At 40.3% G+C, this 20,296-nt stretch overlaps 1 protein-coding gene across 1 annotated transcript; it reads left to right on the top strand.

The window, feature by feature from the left end:
• The first annotated feature begins 5,083 nt into the window (after positions 1–5,083).
• On the top strand, positions 5,084–19,956 carry FDX1 (ferredoxin 1). The gene is made up of 4 exons (XM_027653142.1): positions 5,084–5,256; positions 10,954–11,078; positions 13,950–14,079; positions 17,862–19,956. Exons 1-4 carry the CDS (start codon positions 5,087–5,089, stop codon positions 17,974–17,976), a joined length of 540 nt encoding a protein of 179 aa, XP_027508943.1. The 5' UTR covers positions 5,084–5,086; the 3' UTR covers positions 17,977–19,956.
• The last annotated feature ends 340 nt before the right edge of the window (positions 19,957–20,296 follow it).

Here is a 20,296-nt window from a genome sequence, read left to right as displayed (position 1 = left end):
ATGTCTTGCAGCATCTACAGCAATCAACATCCTTGCTCAATGGAGAAATTTTTTACACTTCATTGCATATGTTCTTACAAAACAACTGTATGGACTTCCGGGAAGAGAGCAAAAATGTGTTACTGATAGTTAATAACAGCATTCTTCAGAGAAGAAAATTGGGCACCAGTAGACAAGAGGAGTGGATATCAGGCTGCAATTCATTGTCAGCACCAATCTTGTGCAGTTGGAAATACTTTTTTCTTTCATTGGAGACTCTAATTACTGTTGTTATTTTTTCTTTCCTTTTTTTTTCCCTGTTAGTTTTTGCGAAAATCACTGCTATGAATCTACACCACACCTGACTCATGAACACTAGAAAAGCAAAAGGGAGGGAGAGGCAGGGAGGAGAAGGACTGTGTCAGCTTTACCTTGGATTTCTATGAACTGTCATGGTACTACACGCTATGGCCTCAATGATCGCAGAATCATGGAATGGTTTGGGTTGGAAGGCACCTTAAAGTTCATGAAGTGCCAGCCTGCCAGCCCTGGGCAGGGACACCTTCCACTAAACCAGATTTCCCAGGGCCCCATCCAACCTGGCCTTGAACATTCCCAGAGTTGGAGCATCCACAGCTTCTCTGGGAAACCTGTTCCAGTGTCTCACCACCCTCTGGCTAAAGAACTGTCTTCCTGACATCCAATCTTAATCTCTCTTTCATTTTGAAGCCATTTCCCCATGCCCTATCACTATATTCCCTTGTCAAAAGTCATTCTCCAGCTCTCTTGTAGCCCCCTTCAGGTACTGGAAGGCTGCAATGAGGTCTCCCTGGAGCCTTCTCCAGGGTGAACAACCCCAACACTCTCAGTCTCTCTTCATACGAGAGGTGCTCCAGCCTTCTGATCACCAGGCAACTATCAGCAAGACAAGAGGGCATGGTCTTAAGTTGTGCCAGGGGAGGTTTAGGTTAGGTATTAGAAAGAATTTCTTTACAAAGAGGGTAATCAGGCATGGGAATGGGCTGCCCAGGAAAGTGGTGGATTCACTGTCTCTGGAGGTTTTTAAGATGAGACTGGATGTGGCACTTAGTGCCATGGTCTAGCAACTGCAGCAGTAGTGGATCAAGGGTTGGACTTGATGATCTCGGAGGTCCCTTCCAACCCAGCTGATTCTATGATTCTATGATCTTCATGGCCTTCCTCTGGACTCATTCCAACAGGTCCAGCTCATGAAGCTCGACAGAAACAGAATGGTGAAGCTGAGGACAGAAGGTCATATGAATACCCATGCATTATCTTGCTGAAACTTTTCGCCATCTAGTGGTTTGTTGGCCTCCTACAAATACAAACTTAAAATAGTAAAGAATTGGTGGGTATAATTTCGGGGGGGGGGGGGGAAATGTTTGTATTGCATCTGTTCCCCAGTGTGCAAGAACCTATAAAAAAATATGAAAAAAGATGAAGTGCCTCCCGTAAAGTGCTCTACCATTAGGATGAACATCCCATGGAGACAAGCAACAAAAACCTTCACACAACCAAGGTGAGATTCAGAGAGAGGTTAGGTACACCCCGCTGGTAATTTTTCTCTCCTTTATTTCACTCTATTCCTCTTATTGTGTCAAGATGTCCCGATCTAATTTGCTCCACCATTTCCTTCCAGCTTGCCTACCCAAAACTGTACATTATATACAAACTATGAGGGAATTAGGAGGGCCCTGTGTTTGGGGGTGGGAGGTTCCAGGGAGCAGCATGAGCTGGCTACTCTGCAACAGAAGGTGTGCCAGGAGCTAAGCACAATACTGAGGTGGGTAAAAGCAGTCACCTCACCAACAAGGAGCCAGGATGCAGAACAGCAACCCCTGGCCAATACTGGGTTGAGAGACAATGGTCAGGGTCAGATACAGCCCAGTGGTCACCCAGCAGGGCTGCAGTGGCAAGGCAGGTCCGAGACCAAGCTAGGATGCCAAGTCAGCAAGTCTGGATCAGGGCCAGACTCATGGAGATGTGGGATGGTGCAAACAGAGCTGCTGGCACAGGCACGGGCCAGCACAAGGCCTCAGTTTAAAAGTGGCTCTGAAGAGAAAGGAGAGGCAGGCCCTCGCTATGGCTTTTCTCACAACTGCTCTTATCAGTGGAGGAGCTGACCTTGGATTCTGCCAAGTAAACTTTTGCAAAGGGGTAATGTGCTCAGGGCCATGGCAGTCAGAGGGCTGGAACAGAGCTATGGAACATATCCAGCACAGGGGTAAAGTAAGTTGATGGCCTTCTTCATTAAAACAGTATATGGATGAAAATCCCACTTGAAAGCGGATCGAAGCGAAGTTCAAAGAGCTTACGTTGTTCAGTTTGGGCAAATCAAGAACTCTTGCTGTTAATGATGGCTTCATTAATGAGAAGCATCAAAGGACATCTAAATTATTAACTGATCACACTGATTTAAAGCTCACTGATTTGAGGCTACTAATTTAATTTGTACATGAAAAAAGATCAAATACAATCTTGGGATGTATCAGGGCCATATGCTTCTAATAGAGACACTGTACAAGACCTGAATTGAATGTACTAACTAGTCACCCATGTTTAACAACAGGGAATTCAAATCAACATATGCACAAATGGCTCAGTGGCATAACCAGAACAGTGAGAGTTTCCTGTCTTATGGAAGGAGACTAGAAATAACAGTGGCTAAAATAAAAGGTAGGACAATAGTGATAACAGAGGCTAAATTAAAAGGGCTGGAGAGGGTACAACAAATTATCAGTTAACTTCAGAAAGAAGAAAAACTAAATTCATAAGCAGCCCTGGCCAGGAAAAAATCAGCATAAATAATCCTATACTAAGAACTAAACTAATAAAAGAAATTGCTTGAAAATTGATAAATAATTTGGCATTCTCCACTTCCAAGGAATGAAATTTTGCGACTGTTTTTCAGTGCAATTAACAGCAGCAAGAAAACTTAGGAAAAAGATAAATATTTAGTTTAAAAATTATTTATTTACTTGAGTTGCATGTGACAGCAAAGAGGTCACATGCAACATTAGAAGGTACAGAGGGTCCCTTTCAGACTTATTTCCTGCATTAACCATTAATTTGTAACAAGCAGCCTTCTGGTTGAAGTCAAACTAGATTATCTGATGCGCTCTTTGGGCTTTACAATATTAGAAGTCCAGCTAGAGCTGTATGTATTTAGCTATAGGATTATGTATATATGACCCCATGCTGTAGTAAGAGCATTGAAAGAAACTGTATTATTTATGGCCACATTCTCTTGTGTTGGAAAAGAAACCAATGAAAAAGAGCTCATTGTGGGTGAGGGGATACCAGTAAAGTAGCTGAGGATCAAGCCCTCAGAGTATTTATTTTGGTGACTTCTCTATGATATATTCACATATTTTAACTGCATTTATAATAATATATGATTTAATAAACATATTGAGTGCACTGATTTCAGTTATATTTTTAAAATATTATTCTATGAGTGGTATATTGAACAAATGCTATTATTTTGCTAGTAATCAAAGAATAACTGAAAGCTATTCTTCCCGTATTGTACACAGTGGCAACCAGAATAAAGTTACTGCAGCCTCTGTGACAGGTAAAATTTCTAAGGAAATTACGTAGAAAATGTGGTCAGTCTCATGTCAGCTGAAATGTGGAGATATACCGTGTATGTAGGTAACTGTAAAGCTTTTAAAGTCCAATGCTAAATCTAGATGGGGAGAGCCATATATATTTGCTTTTGTGGAAAGAATACTGTAATGTAAAGGATAATGACATGAAACAAATTCGGTTTTACAGCATAGGTGTTGTAAAAGCTAGTTTGACATAGCAATAACTGAAATAAAGTGTAAAAGACAAGATGCGGACTATCTAAAATCTCACATTGGCCATATCTGTAATGGGTAAAGGGAATCCATCTAGCAACATTGAGTCATGCTTCGAGGCTAGCAGCTTTATACCTGAAGCAGAGAAAACTTACACATTCAAGTCAATTGGCCGGGCAGTTTGTAGGCTCTTGACATGTCCACCGGGACCTTCTCCTCTCCTTAAAGAAAATGCACTGGTTCAAGTTAGTACATCTCCCTCTTTGATCTTACTCTAATGCAACAAAATCATAAGGTATCAGGAACGATCTTAGCAACCTCAAGAGCATCAGAGGTAAACAACATTCCCTTTTTTCCCCCATTTATTTCCACTCCTGTTTGAATTAATTATTTTAAATTACAGGCTCCATTTCTTCTCATTCACCCAGAACTCCCCAGTCTGGGTGTGGTAAAGGGTTTCTACATAACCATCTAATCAAAACTGGTAGAGAGACAAATTAAGCCTACATGTGCAGTCTGTAACTGCTCAGGATATCTCAAAATTTCCTATTGCACACACTCATCTTTGTGCTATTCACCATGAATGCTCATCTCCTGTTAGATTCTCTGATAGTGCTGCTGTCCTTTTGCTGACATCCGGGTTTTAGGAGCTGGATCTGTTGTCATAAGAAATAGTAATGAGGAACTGGGAATTTCTCTGTGGCAGCCCTGTTGGACAGCTCAGTCTTCCCAGCTGCCAGCTCCACTTCCCTGGGAGTTCCATATTATAAGCTGTTTCAATGGGGTTCCAGGTCTCACCGACCACTTGCCCAGCCTGGAGCTGGAGCCTAGTCCCCCGCACGTCGGGCCCCCCACAGGGGCACTGGAGATGTGGTGAAGGCTCTTTGGGCGACACCTCCACCGTGTGTGCCACCGACCGCGCAGCGCCCTGTCCTTGACATGACAAGAAATCCCTCACGGACACAACTGGGCAGGGGGCCAGCACACGCTGGGTTCCACGTCGCCACCTTCCCGTGCAGACCAGGGTTAAGGTCTGGAACCGGGAATCACCGCGAGCCCTGAGGGTTCCGGGCAGGCCGGCGCCGGCCTCTCTCCGCGCCGTGTGCGTGGGGCCCGCCCCTCCCCTGCGCACACTCTGCGTAACCCCGCGGTCACGCGGGCGGGGCGGGCCGCGCGCTCCGTAGCCGGCAGTGAGAGTGGCTGCAGGGCCGCCGCGCGCCCGAGCGGGGGGACTTTGCCCCCGCCCCGCTGCCGCCGAGGCCCCGCGCTCCCGTCCCGCCGCCATGGCCGCCCCGGGGCCGGCACGGCTCCTCCGCACCGCCGCCGCCTCCTCACGCCGCTGGCTCTTCTCCTCCAGCTCGCCGGCGGGCGGGATGAGGCCGGGCTGCGGCAGCGCCGCCGCTTCTGTGAGGGCAGCGCGGCCGTTCAGCCTCTCTGCCCGGGCGGTGCTCAGGTAAGAGGGTCGCGGCCGTGAGGCACCGGGCGAGCTCCCCAGAGGAGCTGTGCCGGGCCGGGCCTCGGCGCTGAGGGCACCTGGGGCCAGCGGCTGCCCGTGGCACGGGCCGCCCGAGCCGGCCTGGCGCGGGGTGACCTTCCCGCGGTGACCCGGGATGGGCCCCGGCCCCGCCGCCCCTCACGGCCGCTCCTGCCCTCGCCGTCCGCCGGCGGTGGCTCCGGAGCGCTCTCGGAGATCCTACCTGTGCCCCGCAGGACTGTGCTGGGGCTGCGGGTCGGCCCGGGTGAGGCACGGGGTCGGTGTGACCTGGAACCCCGTTGGAATGGCTTGTGGTGTTGTGGAACGGTAAACCAGGGTTCGTGGTGCTCAGGCTAGTTCTCTAAAAGGTTGTGACCTTAGCAAAGTTGCTTATTCGTGCAGTGCAGTTGCTTGCTTTTTTTCCCCCCATTTTTGGAAGCTTGACTAGGCTTGTGGTAAAAATACAGCGCATATCAGAGAGCCCAATACTGAAGGTCTCTTCAGCCTTTGGTATAGTTTTCCACTACTGAAGAGCACTTGTGCGTCTTTCTCTAAGGATAAAGACTGGATGTGGCACTCAGTGCCATGATCTAGCTGACATGGTGGTATTCAGTCACAGGTTGGACTCTTATGATCTCAGAGGTCTTTGCCATACTAATTGATTCTGTGATCGGAGTATGCAGAACCCCTCCTGTCCTCACCAGTATGTAAGAGTAGGTGTTTCAAAGTGCATTTCATCTGTACGGGTTTAATATTCCGCAGTCCTTAACTGTAGTTCTGTGACATGTAGTCAAAAACTGTTTATGCACAGCCTTCTGGCTTGTAGTTTTTATATTTGAAGACAGGTCATAGTCTGTAGCAAATTTTCAGTATTTAAAATGCGGAAATTTTAAAAGCCTGGTTTAATTGGTTGTCAGAAAAGTTTCCTTGACTCTGAACAGGACCTGCAATCACTTGCCCAGCATCAGGGGTGTACCCTGCTCTGTTTCAAGAGGGTTGGGATAGTGCCCTCACCATCAAAGCTGTTTCAATAGTTTGCTTTTAAACTCTCCTGTAGGTGCTTTTTGACTTTGTTCCAGCAGATACTTTTCATATGGAGAGACAAACTTAATGTTTTAGTCTAGGACTCCCATATGAGATGGGTAAGTTGCTGGTCACTCTCTTCTCTGAGTGACCCTGCTGCTGATCAGTTGATTTTAAAGTCCCCGATTTGCGATTTTTAATTAAAAAAAAAAAAAAACCTTTGCAAAATACTGTCAGTTTTTAAAAAGGTATTCAAATTATTGAACAGGGTAAAAATGAGGGGAAAAGAATACTTAGAAGGGAAAACATTTCCTTACTTAATAGTAATGTAGCAGTAATAGTAGTAGTTGTAGTAGTGTAGACCTGTAATCTCTGAGGTCTTTCACAAACAGGCTGAATACAAATGGAATTTATTCACATTGTGCAAGCACACCAGCAAAAAAGATTATGCAAGCAAGTATTTCAAATGTGTTGTTTATATATTCCGTATCATAACCTGGCTGAATGAATCAGAAGAAAAGGAAAATCTTCGGATATTATTGTTTTCTCAATATATGTGAGAGTTACTTTCTCTAGTCCTGCCTTTTCTGGGCATTGTATTATTTGAGCCCCAGTTCCTGACCTTTATATAGTCAGCCAGTGTTATTCCAGTAACAAGATACGTCATTGTTTGTATATGTAAAATCAGCTGTATTTGTGTCTAGAGGGTGAAAACATCATACAAAACATTACCTGAAGTGATTCTTGTGAGCAGAGGTTCCAAAGGGTTTCAGTGAAGCATCAGGCATTATGTTTTGATTTCCATTTTCTGTTTTCTTTTGTTCCACTTTTATCTGTTACCCTTCCTTTTCTTTTCGGGGTGAACAGAAGCTATCTCAGAATTCTTTTATACCAGTTTGGATAGCTGTACAATGTTTTTGGTGCACAGCATAATTATTGCATGCTTTAGAGATTAGTTCAGGTTTATAACTTTGTATTTTAATTGAGGCCTGTTTAATAGTTTCATTTGTGAGACTCTTTAGGTGTTTAGGGCTGTTGGATTTGCTGCTGTTTATTAAAAGATCTGGAAATAACAGAGTTGGTCTTGCCACTTGCAACACTAGGCTACAGTTGTTACCTTTATGTTTTGTTTGGAAGAATGTAAGAGGTGATTCCTAACTTGGAAGTAATATCTGAGATCCAAAAGAACACTTCTTTTAAGGAGGAAGAGGTAGCTGTCGGGATTCTTGCAGTATTTACTCTTTTTATTTACGGGAGAGACAATGAACAGCATTTACAGTTCTCTTGTGCTCTTCTGTGCATTTGCAGTATGCTCAATATAGAGTGTCATAGTGAAGCTTGATAAAAAAGCTGATAGTGCTGTGGCAACCATATGAAGAAATTAATTGTGTTTTTCATCTGGTTTATCTGGGAATGAATTGGAATATTTATGCTCCATGCAGATAACACAAACTATGTTTTGTTCTTCCTGATAATCCTGAGGCTACTCATACTTGCATAGGCCTGACACATGTTTCATATTAACTGCCTGTGACTAGTTCACATCGTGTCGGTATTTGCTTGGTTGTTTTTCTTCATGCAAACAATGTCTGGGTAGACAAAGGCTATGTTACTTGAAATTTATAAAGCCTAAGTATTGTTTCATGCAGGTGTGAATTTTATTTTCTAATGGTATCCCCCAGTCATTGAAAAGATTTGCTCAGTGTGTTTTGAATGTCTGACTAGTCTGATTATTACATACACCACGGTTCTGAAAGTGTTTTCACCACTCAATAAAGCCTCACTGATTTTTCTAAATTAAATGTTTTGGCTATGTGAGAAGTGGTAAAGGTGGTAATAGCAGAAAATCATATCTACAGTCCTGCAAGACTGTAGAAGGCTGTATCTAACGTTACACAAATAAATGAAGTTTAGCTTCAGTTATCAATCAGGGTGGATTTAGGTCCTGTGGAAAGATTAATTACTGTATCAGTCTTCAACAAATGCCACTGAGTTGTGAAGAAGTGATATTTCTGTTTGTCCCCTTGCTGCATGCCACACCCATCAGGCGAGCACAGCCATGGTACAGATCCACAACTGGCTGAAGCAAATGTAAGATTGCTCCACTGCTGTTTCCTCATTTTTGCTGTGGGCAGTGGCACTTTTGTCAGTTTTGCTGTCTGGTCCAGCTGGGACTACTTTGTTTTTATGGTTAATTTTCATCCAGATTAGCAAAATGAGTTGACTGAAGTGGGGATCAGCCAAACCCACATTTTTACTCCAGAAGGAGATTGGTTTAATCTGATCGGAAAGCTTAGATTGTGTCATCGCATCATAAAGTCGCAGGAACACGACTGTTCTAAACCGGTGTTAAATTTTGTCTGAGGGTCAGATCTGACTGTGCCAGTTCTGACATCTATGTAGCCATTGGCCTATGAGGATCAACTTTCGACCAGTTTTCTTTCCCGGCCCAGTTTACCACATGACAGTGTGAGCGCTGGAGAGGGAAGGAACAAAGGAGCGGGGGCAGGACTGTTCTTGTGACACTGTGGTGTTGTACCAGATTAAAGCGTGATCACGAGTGAAGACAGTTTCAAATGTGTTTTGAAAACTGGGAGGGAGTCGACTTGTCATGTACAAAAGTTCCAGTGATCTATTGGACAGACACACATCCTGCTGTTTGGTCCGTGTTATTTGTGATCATCTCATCCTATAATAGAGTAAAGGGTATATTTAGGATATTGGAATAAATATTTAGTACTTGCCATGTACTGAGGATGCCCAGAAATGCAAGTACATCTCTCACTGTATCTCCTGTCAGGGTTGTGTTTGTCATCTTAACAGAAATATTTCATCAAAGGAGAGTGTACTTTGACCTCTGGAAGGGCTTTTTGAAGCCATTTTAAATTACGCTGTGAGTGGTTTACTTTGGCTCTCGGAATGTGACCCTTTCCAGATGCAGTCGAAACCCACCAGTGTTAAACTCCCGGTGGAGGTGCTGAATTTTGTACTAGTTTATCTAAGTGGGTGCTTGTTTCCTTGGTTCTGCTGTGGGAGGTGTTAGCATAGCAGAGGAGCACAACAAAAAGCAGAGTGGTGACTTAAACTCCCACAGAACGGTTTGCTGGAGGTGGTCCTTGGATATCACAGGTGACTGTGCAACATTAATTACATTTTGTAAAGATGTATATTTAAGATGTCTGAATTTTATTATAGTGCATGCTTCAAATGCATTGCAGATCAGCAGATCAGCAAGGTCAATCCTTCATTATCAATTATTTTGGAATTAATTTATTGTTAATAATAGCTTGTGGCTGCCTTCTGGAGAATGGACTGAGGTATGATAGCAAAAGAAGTGAGCATGACATCATAATGAATCATCTTGGCACACACTGCTGCCAACTGATCTTACAGTTGTGGCAAGTATATAAAGTCTACAGCAACAAACATTTGTTGTTTCTCATAACAACCTAGGACTCCTGTTGCCGAAAACACATTTTCTTTTCCAGCCAGTTACAAAAGTAATTTGTTCACTGATGTTTCAGCATGGCCACTTTCAAATTTTTGCTTTAATATTCAGCTCTACAGGTTAGTTTTACAGAGGATGACTTGATTTTCAGGCTTGTGTGTTTTGCATATGATAAATCACTCAAGGCCCACAGTTACTAAAAATGAGTACAGGTAATAAGAAGCATAAGAATAATAAGTGGTTCTTATGTATGGATTTCACATGGAAACATAAATTTTTGCATTACCTTTTGGTTGTTCCATTTTTTTTTCTCATCTCTTGGCGGCTTTCTTACTGTCCATCCAATAAGTTTTTCTTGTTTTGCTCACTTACTGTAGGAAAAAAAATAGTCTGCTTAAAATGGAACAAACTGTATTTCATTAGTATATTTAAAGCCTTCATTTAATTTGCATGTGAAATAATATAATACAGAATGCAAAAAAAATCAATTTTTTCATATTAAAAGCTTTAGGATAAGACATTTTTATGCAGACTGCAAGAGAGTTTTTTCTTAAATAATTGTCTGAAAAGCAAAGCAGAAAAATACAAAACCTTCTTTCCTTGAAAATATGTAAAAACTTTGAACTTCACTAGAATTAATATTTACAAGTCGAACTCCTAAGAGAATCTGTGCTTGAAGACAGCAGAATGTTTTTTGAGTATTTCCTGTTTTGGCAGGAGAGGAGAAGTAAATTTTGTAACTAATAAAGTAAAATATCTAAAACTCTAGGCAGAAACGGGGAAACTTACAATTTATGCTAAATGATAATGATGAGAACAATAAAAATGTCATAAATCCAAAGCAAGAGTCCACAGAAAGGTGGGGAGAGAAACATTTAAAATGAACTCTTTTATTTGTTAAAAATTGTGCCTAAAATAAAATAGCTCTGATCCTCTTTGGTGAAAGGCAAAACATCAAGATCCCATATAGCTTTTAGTGACAAAACACAAACCAAGGTTTGTTTTGGTTTTTTTTGTTTTTCATGGTCTTTGTTCAATGTACACCAGTAAATGCCTGTACCTGTAACAGCTTTTAAAAGGCAATAACTTAGATTTCTCAGCTCTTAGAGTTGATTGTGATTATTAGTTTAGTAGTATTCAATCAATGCCAAAGCTCTAAAAAGGTCTAGAATCCTTTAATTCTAGTATGTAATTTTCTTTTTCAGCTCAGAAGATAAAATAACTGTTCACTTCATAAATCGCGATGGTGACAAACTGACAGCCAAGGGAAAACCTGGGGATTCACTGCTGGATGTTGTTGTTGATAATAATCTAGACATAGATGGTTTTGGTAAGTAGATGCACTGAAAACTGTATTCAGTGTCTAGAAATTACTTTCCAGTTTATGCATAAGTATCTATAGTATCATTTAGGTTGGGAAAGACCATTAAGATCAAGTCCAACCGTAAATGAATATGAATTTTTATATAAAACCTACCTGTACTTTACTTGGATTTTCTCCTCTTTTTTTTCTCCTGCAGGTGCATAGAATATTTTGGTTCAAGTTTTAAAAAAAAATATTTGAGGTGATCTTGGCTTGAATATTAAAGGAGGGGAATGTGAACAGAGTGCTGTCAAGGTGGAATCTGAAAGATGCCATCTGCAGACTCTTCTGAGCTGAAAGGTTCTGGAGGCAACACAAAACTGGTGTATTTCTGAAAGTGTCTGGTTACTTCTGTAGTGCCATACTGTCTCAATTTATTATCAAGCTTTTTGTAACACAGTTTGTAGTATTTGAGTGCAAAGACAAATAAACAACCAAATCCATGTCAGTTAGCAGGGAAGAGTGAGAAGTTTAATTCTTATTAAAGAACTAGAGTAAAAGAGACCAAAGCCCTCATGAAATTCTAACTTGGTATGAGTTCTGTTTAAAATCAAAATAGGAGGAAGTTGTAACTTCTCCCTGTTACTTCAAACTTTTGCACTTTCCTTAGTTAGCATCATAAAATGGTTTGGGTTGGAAGGGACCTTGAAGTTTGTTTAGTTCCAATCCCCCTCCAATAGACACCCTCCACTAGACCACATTGCTCAAAGGTAGTTCCATTGAAGTTGTAGGATTCTGCCCATACAAACCAGTGGTATTAGGAAATGACAATTAAATACCTCCAGAGAGGTATTTATATGAATATGAGCTGAAGAATTAATAGAACTAAAGTAGGAAGTGGAAGCACAATTTTCAGGACTGAACATGTAATAGGAAGCAACTGGAGGAAAAAAAAGCAGACTTATAGCACAGTTTGAAATCTGAGGTGTGTTTTAGTTAAGTGCAAATAAGTTTTACTGCTAGTAATGAAATCTTTGATATGATTTAAAATCTTACACTTAATATCTGAGACAACTCTTATATCTAGAGCTGCATACGTCTGGGGAAGAAGAATTGTCTCTTAAGAGAGACATTTTTAAAAACATCTAATGCACTGGTTTAATTAGCTGTATCTGTCACTTACTAAATGACTCATAGGCTTATGGCTGGTCTGTATCCTACAGTAAATGTTCTCTGTGTAAATATCAACCATGTTAAGGCATTATGGTGAAGTGGGAAAAAATGATGCTGTCAGTAATCAGAAGCCAAACTGAAAAAAAAAATGTGGAATACTGTAGCAATCTTTAATTATAACATATGCTGGTCCCATTTCAATAACCACTTACTAATGAAACATCATACTAGGGCGGAGAAATAACACAGGAAAAATGTGTGTTCTTTGTTTAGAGAAAAACTGAGGGAAAAGTGAAACATAAATCTTACCTATTTGTTTATCACTAGGGGGCATCCCATGTGCAGTAATAATAATAGAAATATCTTTGTGTAAAGGCTTATAAAACTCTTGAATGATTTGGCTGCACTCAATTTGTTTATGACTGCTAGCTTTACAGTTGTGGAGAGACCTTCCACTGTCCAAAGGAGACTGATCAGTTCTTTCCTTCCCCTCTCGCTCCTTCCCTCACCTTCCCAATGTTCAAGATCCTTAGACTGCTGACAAGACAAATTTTGTATTTGGCGCTCTATTTGAACTCTACTTTTTAACATGTCTTTGAAGATGTGATATATTTTAAAAATCAAATATTCTAGTACAGTGTCATGCTCACTTTGAATATATGCTGTTGATACTGTTACTGCATGCATGTAACAGCATGGTGATTTTGTGTGTAATTCTTGTCTGATGATAAATTCCACTGTTTCTTTCCATAGCAGTGGTTATGCTTGTGATCTTGCTTCCCTTATTTCCTTACGAGTACAAAGGTGATGGGGTCACTGTATTCTTGGTTCTGCCTTCCCTACAAATGAGTAAATAAATGATAATTGGCTAATGTGTTACCTGCTTCTCTCCTATCAATTTAAATTGGAGCCTGTTGTGTGCCCCAATCCCACTCTCCACAGTATTCAGCCTTTCCTGCCCTGTTAAACTTGCATGTTTCTTTTTCAGCAATGTGAAGAACTTAGTGTTAGCCCAACACAGTGACAAATTTGTTAGTGTTCAAACTTTTACTGTCCTGTGGTGACCTCATTGCTGTAGCATGTAGGTGTTGTTGATGCTTGTTCTGCTCAACCCTAGCAAATTATTAGATCCTTGACTTGTACTGGATTGCCTCATAATAATACATGTAGACCTCTTTAGCACAGATAAAACCATCTCTCTGGCCTGACTACTTTTGTCACTGTGAATTAGTGTTCTGTTAAGTGAGAAGAAACACCAAGTATAAATTCCCTCCTTCCTGTACTTCTTAGGAATTTTTTTTTTGGTGTAGCAGGTATCTTCTGTTAAACTTCTGGAGGAAACCTTCTCAAAACCATGGGAAAAAGAGAGATAAGGATTAGCCTTGGAAATAAATCAAGTAGTGTTGATTGACAGTGTTGTCTGCTTTTGCATTCTTATAGTATAAAACTTTTCTTTCTTTAAAAGGTGGAAAGGGAATTAGTTAAATGCTGTAAATTAGTTAAAATATTTAAGTAAATCTTAATGCTATAGGAACTGTAGAAATACTATTGACAGTTGAATGCAGAGTAGGTATATGAATGTGAGAATATATAAAACATTAATTTTACTAATCAACGGAGACTTCTTGTATGAGACAAGCACTTATATATGTAGGATTTCTTTTGAAATTCTGCTGCAATTTGAAACTTGGATTTTCTGTCATCTTGATTTATTCTGTTCCTTAGGTGCATGTGAAGGAACACTAGCCTGTTCAACTTGTCATTTAATATTTGAAGACCACATATTTGAGAAACTAGATGCAATTACTGATGAAGAGATGGACATGCTGGACCTGGCATATGGCCTCACAGAAACGTAAGGCAACATAGCACTTCACTACATCAAAGAATGGAGAGAAGGGTTTGCAGATGGGGCAGTCTAATATTCTTGGAGCACCTTAATTAGCTTTTAATGAGTAGCTGGATTCTGTTACACAAAATGGGACTGCTAAGTTTAGATATTGTCTATCTTAATTCATACTAAAAAGATGTCAGTGTTGCTTTTGTAACTGAAAAGCGTCAGTTGCCAGTACTTGTTCAGAGGTGTCTGGTGCAGAAATGTTAGATACTAAAGTATAACTGAAAACCCAATTCCTTCAACGAAAGCTCTGCTGCTGCTGTCCTGTGTTTGAATTTTCTTGTACTTGTTTCTCTTCCCTTCTGTTTACTGTCTCTGTTAGTCTGTAGCTAGTGAATGTGTTAACATTAGTGTTTTAGGTTTTGGTCAGATCTTCTTTTCACAGAATCAAAGAAGGGTTGAGGTTGGAGGGGACCTCTTGAGGTCATCTGGCCCAACCCCCTGCTCAAACAGGGCCACCTAGATCCGATGCCCAGGACCATGTCCAGACGGCTTTTGAATATCTCCAAGGATGGAGACTCTACAACCTCTCTGGTATTTATGTACATTGTTAAGATCCTTCCTCCGAGCCTTCTCTAGCACAAACAGTGTTCCATATGTCCGTGTACCTACTTGTCATGCTTTGACTCAAAGTACTCTTGGTGCACACAAGCCAGATTCCCTTTTGGGAGAAACTGATCCTGAACTGTGCTCTGACTGCTGACAGGCATTAGGATTAGACTAGTGGTAGTCTAAAGTAACCCTCGGTTCTGCATCACCCCCACCATCACACATCTTGTAATTAGGTTGTCACATCCTCATCACAGACCCATTCCTAGTGGGCTGTTCTACCTGCTGGTGTACAAGTAGCCTTTATCATAAACCCTGCCCCCATGAACAGTAGGCAGCTGTGCCTTACAAGGTTTCATAAACGCTTTTCTTCATCCTTCAATGGAGCAGCTTATTGAAGTTTTTGAGAATCTTTCCAGTGATGATGAGGCTTTATACCTGGCCTGTATAGCATAGAGTTTTTTATGTCTCTGCAAAGAAGCACTCTGAATTAATTCATCTATCTCCTTGTATCAGTAATGGGAATCCCATACTCATCATTTCTATATAACAATACACATTCTCACTTCAGACTAATCTGAACTTCTGTGGGAAGTTGTAAAGGCAAAGAAGTTAAACTACGAGAGACTTGTTGCAGCTTCTTTTGTTTTATTCTTCTTCCTGTCTCACAAAAACCCATTTTTGGTTTTGAAAAGATCATAAGCCTATTAAGTGTGAATTTACTTCACCCTTACCATCTACCATAATTTTCCTGAATTTTTAGGTTCAGGACCAAAATAATTCCTAAATAGCTCTGAAGGCAAATGATCTAATAAAAATCTTTTTCCTTTGGCTATCTTTTAAAGGTTTAAAGCAAGGAGATTTTACTGAAGAACTGAAAAACAGTAAAAAGCCAGAGCTCTTTGTTTAAATGTTTCTATTTTCTCTCTAAGTTCTTCATACCAAATTAAATTTTAGACTCTCTGAACACGTTTGGTACTTCTATTAGGTGTTCCTAGCATCATGTGTTCTTCCTATGGCCAGGGACCTTTCAAATGTGTGAGAGGATGACTCTTCTGGAATGTGGAGCTTTAAGTGACTGATATTTACTGCAGGTTACCTGGGCTCCTGTGCTGATACAGATTTGTGTAATGGAGATGCACTTCTATGCTCTGTCATAGGTACAAGGATAAAAGCTTATTTTTATCAGTGACTCTGTATTTGGGGAAGTTTCAGCTAGCAACTGCCATGAAAGTCATGTTTTTTAAAATGAGGAATTAATTAGAAAGGTTAAGATTAAATAGTTTTGATTAACTGCAGAACAGTAGAGATGGTTAAAAGTAGTAAGATAAGGGGAATGCAAACCCTGGCAAGTTAAATGTGTAAGAAGAATGCTGAAGCAAAAAATAAGCTGAGAAACAGCTTGTAAAAAGTAGAAAAAATATTTTTGTTTCTAAGCTATCAGAAGCAGGAAGCTTTGTCTACATGAAGAGCTGATGGGTGATGTAGAAGGTGCACTTAAAATAGAAAAAGATAACGTAAAAGCAAAGTTTCTTTTTTTATTTTGTCTCTAGAGATGTTATGGGATGTCCATGCACTGAAAGGTTTCTTTGCAAAAGGTTTCCTGGAGTATTCTGTGATCTTCTCTCAAACTGATATGTCCATGGAAGTATTACAGCAGATAAATAGAATGAGTAACAAATGGTAATGGCTAGGTAGCATTCACTCAGGAGCTCTACAGGAATTCAGTCTGGCATTTCTGAACTGTCTGCAAGGCTTAATTGGTTGGTTTAAAACTGCTTCTGCTGCAAAGGTATGGGAAGGCAGCAACCCAACTTTTAAAAGATCATTGAAACTGAAGAATACACTGAAGTTCTGTACTGGACACTTTAATCAGATGTCTATAGATAGTCTATACTGTCTACTATGGGTAAGGAAAGAATTCGACTGAGCTTTTGTAGAGGAGTGAAGCAGATATGGGAGTTCTTCAGATAACTCACTGAGTGCCAAGAAAGATCTTGCAGTTCATGTAATTTATTTAGGTCTAGTAAAACTTTACTAAGTCTTGAGTTGCAACAGGATAAGAGCAAAGGCCCTGTAAAGGATAAGTAATTCATTAAGAAAAATTATATTTTAACAAGGTAGAAGTATTAGGCTGTCTGGTAATAATAGGTGATCAACAGTGTGATCTAAAAGTGATAAGTACTAGGTATTAATTAGCATGTTTGTGGAAGATGTGGGAAAACACAGTGAAGAGTAAGGTTTGTGTATAGTGTGTGTTGCTCTGTGGTAATATCAAAAACTGTTGGTGAAAAAGTATGAGGATCTTGTGCTACTGAGCAATAGGAAGTGATGTTTGGACTTAAAAGGTGCAGATAAATGCATATGGAGGGGTGGACAGGAGAGTGGTAACTTTTAGATTTTTGAAATAGGCTGTCAGCTAGCTAGTGTCTTTCCAGGAACTGGTGCTACAGAACATTGCCCATCTTTGCTGATGTTTTCAATATTCTATACTTAAGTACAAAGACATGAACATTGAAATATAGATATCCCAGCAATAAAAGCGGCTTCTGATGTCTGCAGAATTTTGTTATTGTATTAAATACTTTGATTTTAATTGCTTGCATGCAACATCTTTTTTTTGTTCAGAATGAATGGTAGGTAGAAAAAAAAAGGATGTCATCTCCTCGAGTGCCTTGAGTGTTTTATCCTTTTATCCTTCTCCTTCCTGTGTTTCTTGTCTTTTCACTCCTACTTTTCTGGCTTAATGACCCAATCTTGAGCTTTTTAGTTTGAAAACATTGGACCCTGGATAGGGAGGTTAAGCTGTGCTTTTTCTGAGGCTTTCATTTAGATTTTTTTGCCTTCTTCTCTTCAGAGATGCCAGATGCACCTGGCTGACCTGTTAGTGTCCCACTGAAAATGGAAGGGTCACCCTTATTACATATTGTCTCAGTAAGCAGGAAGTACTTGGTGAGCGACTTTCCAGTGTGCTGAGCTCTGATACTGAACATAAATCATTGTTACTGCCACACAGACCCTTGTGTTGACACATGCGGTTCGCTGCGGGGCTTGATTAAGACCATGCACAAGAGTGGCTGTTTGTAGTTCATGATGTGTTTGGGGTGGCTGAATGTTGGAGGCATAAGGGGTTAAATGCTGTTAGATGTCTGGTGGGCTAGAACTAACCACAATGTCATATTTCCCTACAGATCACGTTTAGGCTGCCAAATCTGCTTGAAGAAATCAATGAATGATATGACTGTTCGAGTACCAGAAGCTGTTGCTGATGCTAGACAATCAGTAGATATGAGTAAAAACTCCTAAAAGAAAATACCTTGGGGGTTTTAAAGAAGCTTAATTATTTTTATAACTTATTTTTAAATGTGTAATTAAATATGGAAACTTACATAATTGTGAGTTATTTTATATGACTATCAATATTAGATTAATGCTATTTTAATTTTCTTTATAGAACCTCTTATATTTTTACGCTTAAAATGCAATAATACTTCATGTAAGTAATCACTGGATTATAAACATTATCAAGTGTATTACAGATTTCATATAAAATTATTCTGCCAAAACATTTAATGACATTTGGAAACTGGATCACTTCTACAAAACTCCTCCTAAAAAAACCTCTTAGTATTTCTTGGTTTCAGACATGGATGTGTAAGAGAACAAAACTTGTGAGACTGCATGGGGTCTTTTTGAAGTGTTGTCATTAAAGATGGTATGCTCAGAGTTAATTCACGTTCTCAGTAAACATGATAATTCCTCAGCAAATAGTGGACTTTCAGGGTAGGAGTTTTCCAAACTTTGGAATCTTAAAGAGATCTGTCAAATTTTGTCTTGCGAAATACTGCTAAACCCATGAATTCTAGGGGCCATGTTATGGCTCCAACACAGCAAGCACCTAAACACCACTCAGCTGTTTGCTTACACCCCACCACTGCCTGCCCCCCACCCAAAGCAGAGTGGGGGATAGAGTTGGGGAAAAAAAAAAGTAAAATTCATGTGTTGATACAAAGACAGTTTAATAAGACAGAAACAGAAGGGAAAACAACAACAATAATGATAAATGAGTTACAATATACAAAACAAGTGATGGAGAGTGCAATTGCTTACCACCTGCTGACTGATGCCCAGCCAGTTCCTGAGCAGTGACCGCTGTTTCCCCCGCAGTTTAATATTTTGAGCATGGCACCATCTGGTCTGGGACAACACTCTGATCAGCTGGGGTCAGTTGTCCTGTCTCTGTCCCCTCCCAACTCCTTATGCACCCCAGCTCACTCATTGTTGGGGTGGGGTGAGGAGCTGAAAAGTCCCTGATTTAGTTGTTGCTAAGCCATGTTTACACTAAAACATCAGTGTGTTATCAACATTATTTTCATTATAAATCCAAAACACAGCACTGTACCAGCTACTGGGAAGAAATTTATTCTGCGGGCTGAAACGAGTACAGGCTGATGCAGAATGCTGGCACCTGCAGCTTAACTGTTGCCCAAATCAGATGTCAGTAAACCTCAACAGTTTTTACATTTGACTACACCAGAAATAAAAGGATACACAGGGCTTAGAAGAGTGAAGTCTTGGAGGTGTCTAATGGGAGAACATAACCACTGGATTTGCAAATTTACCCATGATAAATTCTTGCTGTTCTCTGAAGATGTTGGACAGGGCAGTGTTTGTCAATGTGAGATTTATTCTGAAATCATTATCCCTTTCTCAGTTTTGAGCTTATGCAGGAGGCAGTCTGATGTTAGCTAGGGTGCTCAGCTTGAAGAGATTCCTAGTTTCTGGGCCTTGCTCTCAGGATCATTTCAGTAATGGCTGATGTGAAATTACCAAGTATATTTATTCCAGAAAAATGGACTTGGTTCCCCAGAAGGTATCGGGAGAACCCATGGTGGGATGACATGTGGACTGATGATGAAGAGCTTCCAGTTGAATATTGTTTTACTCTTTCTAAACTAGCCCAAAATAAAATAATGTCTCTAAGACTATTATTCTCTCCAGCTTTGCGTAAATACTTAAAAGAACAACCAAGAGTTGTTACCCTTATAAGGCAATTTTGATATTTGGGGCATATTTATATACATTTATATATAAACAATGTTTATTTACATTTGAATGATCTAATGCAGTCATTATTGCTTTATTTGAACTGCTAACAATGATATCTGGACATTTTTCTTGTATTATTACATATATATGGGAGAGGGGGGGAAATTATTTTTACAGTGCGGAATATTGGGATTGTTTTGAGCTTCATAAACAGGAAAAAAGGTCCCTCTTTTTTTATAAAAATTAATATTTTCTAGAACTGTATTGAAAATAGATGTGGGTCAGATTCTTTGATTTCCTCTCTGAGTTACCTTGTTTCCTTGTGTTACCTTTGGGCTTTGCCCTAATGCAAGATGCAGTAACTTGTCTGTTCAGAACTTAATCATGTAGGGTTTTCAGAATACACTTGTGAGCTCATCTAAATCAAACTGTGACTTCAGAGATGAAATTTCCAGGCTTTTTGAAAGGCAGATCAAGGTCAGGGAGAAGCACAGGCATAAATGGAAGAAATGTTCTGAAGATGCTGAAGATGTCTTCCTCTTCAGCTGCTGTGACTCTAACCGTAATTTAGAGGTTG

The sequence above is a fragment of the Corapipo altera genome, unplaced genomic scaffold, assembly GCF_003945725.1.
Source record: "Corapipo altera isolate COAL_440 unplaced genomic scaffold, ASM394572v1 0, whole genome shotgun sequence".
NCBI classification, from domain to species: Eukaryota; Metazoa; Chordata; class Aves; order Passeriformes; family Pipridae; genus Corapipo; species Corapipo altera.
This window is presented reverse-complemented; position numbering and strand designations above follow the sequence as displayed.

Coding starts and splice junctions, on each gene's coding strand:
- FDX1 (XM_027653142.1), top strand. CDS start 5,087: ATGGCCGCCCCGGGGCCGGCACGGCTCCTCCGCACCGCCGCCGCCTCC. Junction 5,257..10,953: donor TCTGCCCGGGCGGTGCTCAG/GTAAGAGGGTCG, acceptor TTTCTTTTTCAG/CTCAGAAGATAAAATAACTG. Junction 14,080..17,861: donor GCATATGGCCTCACAGAAAC/GTAAGGCAACAT, acceptor ATTTCCCTACAG/ATCACGTTTAGGCTGCCAAA.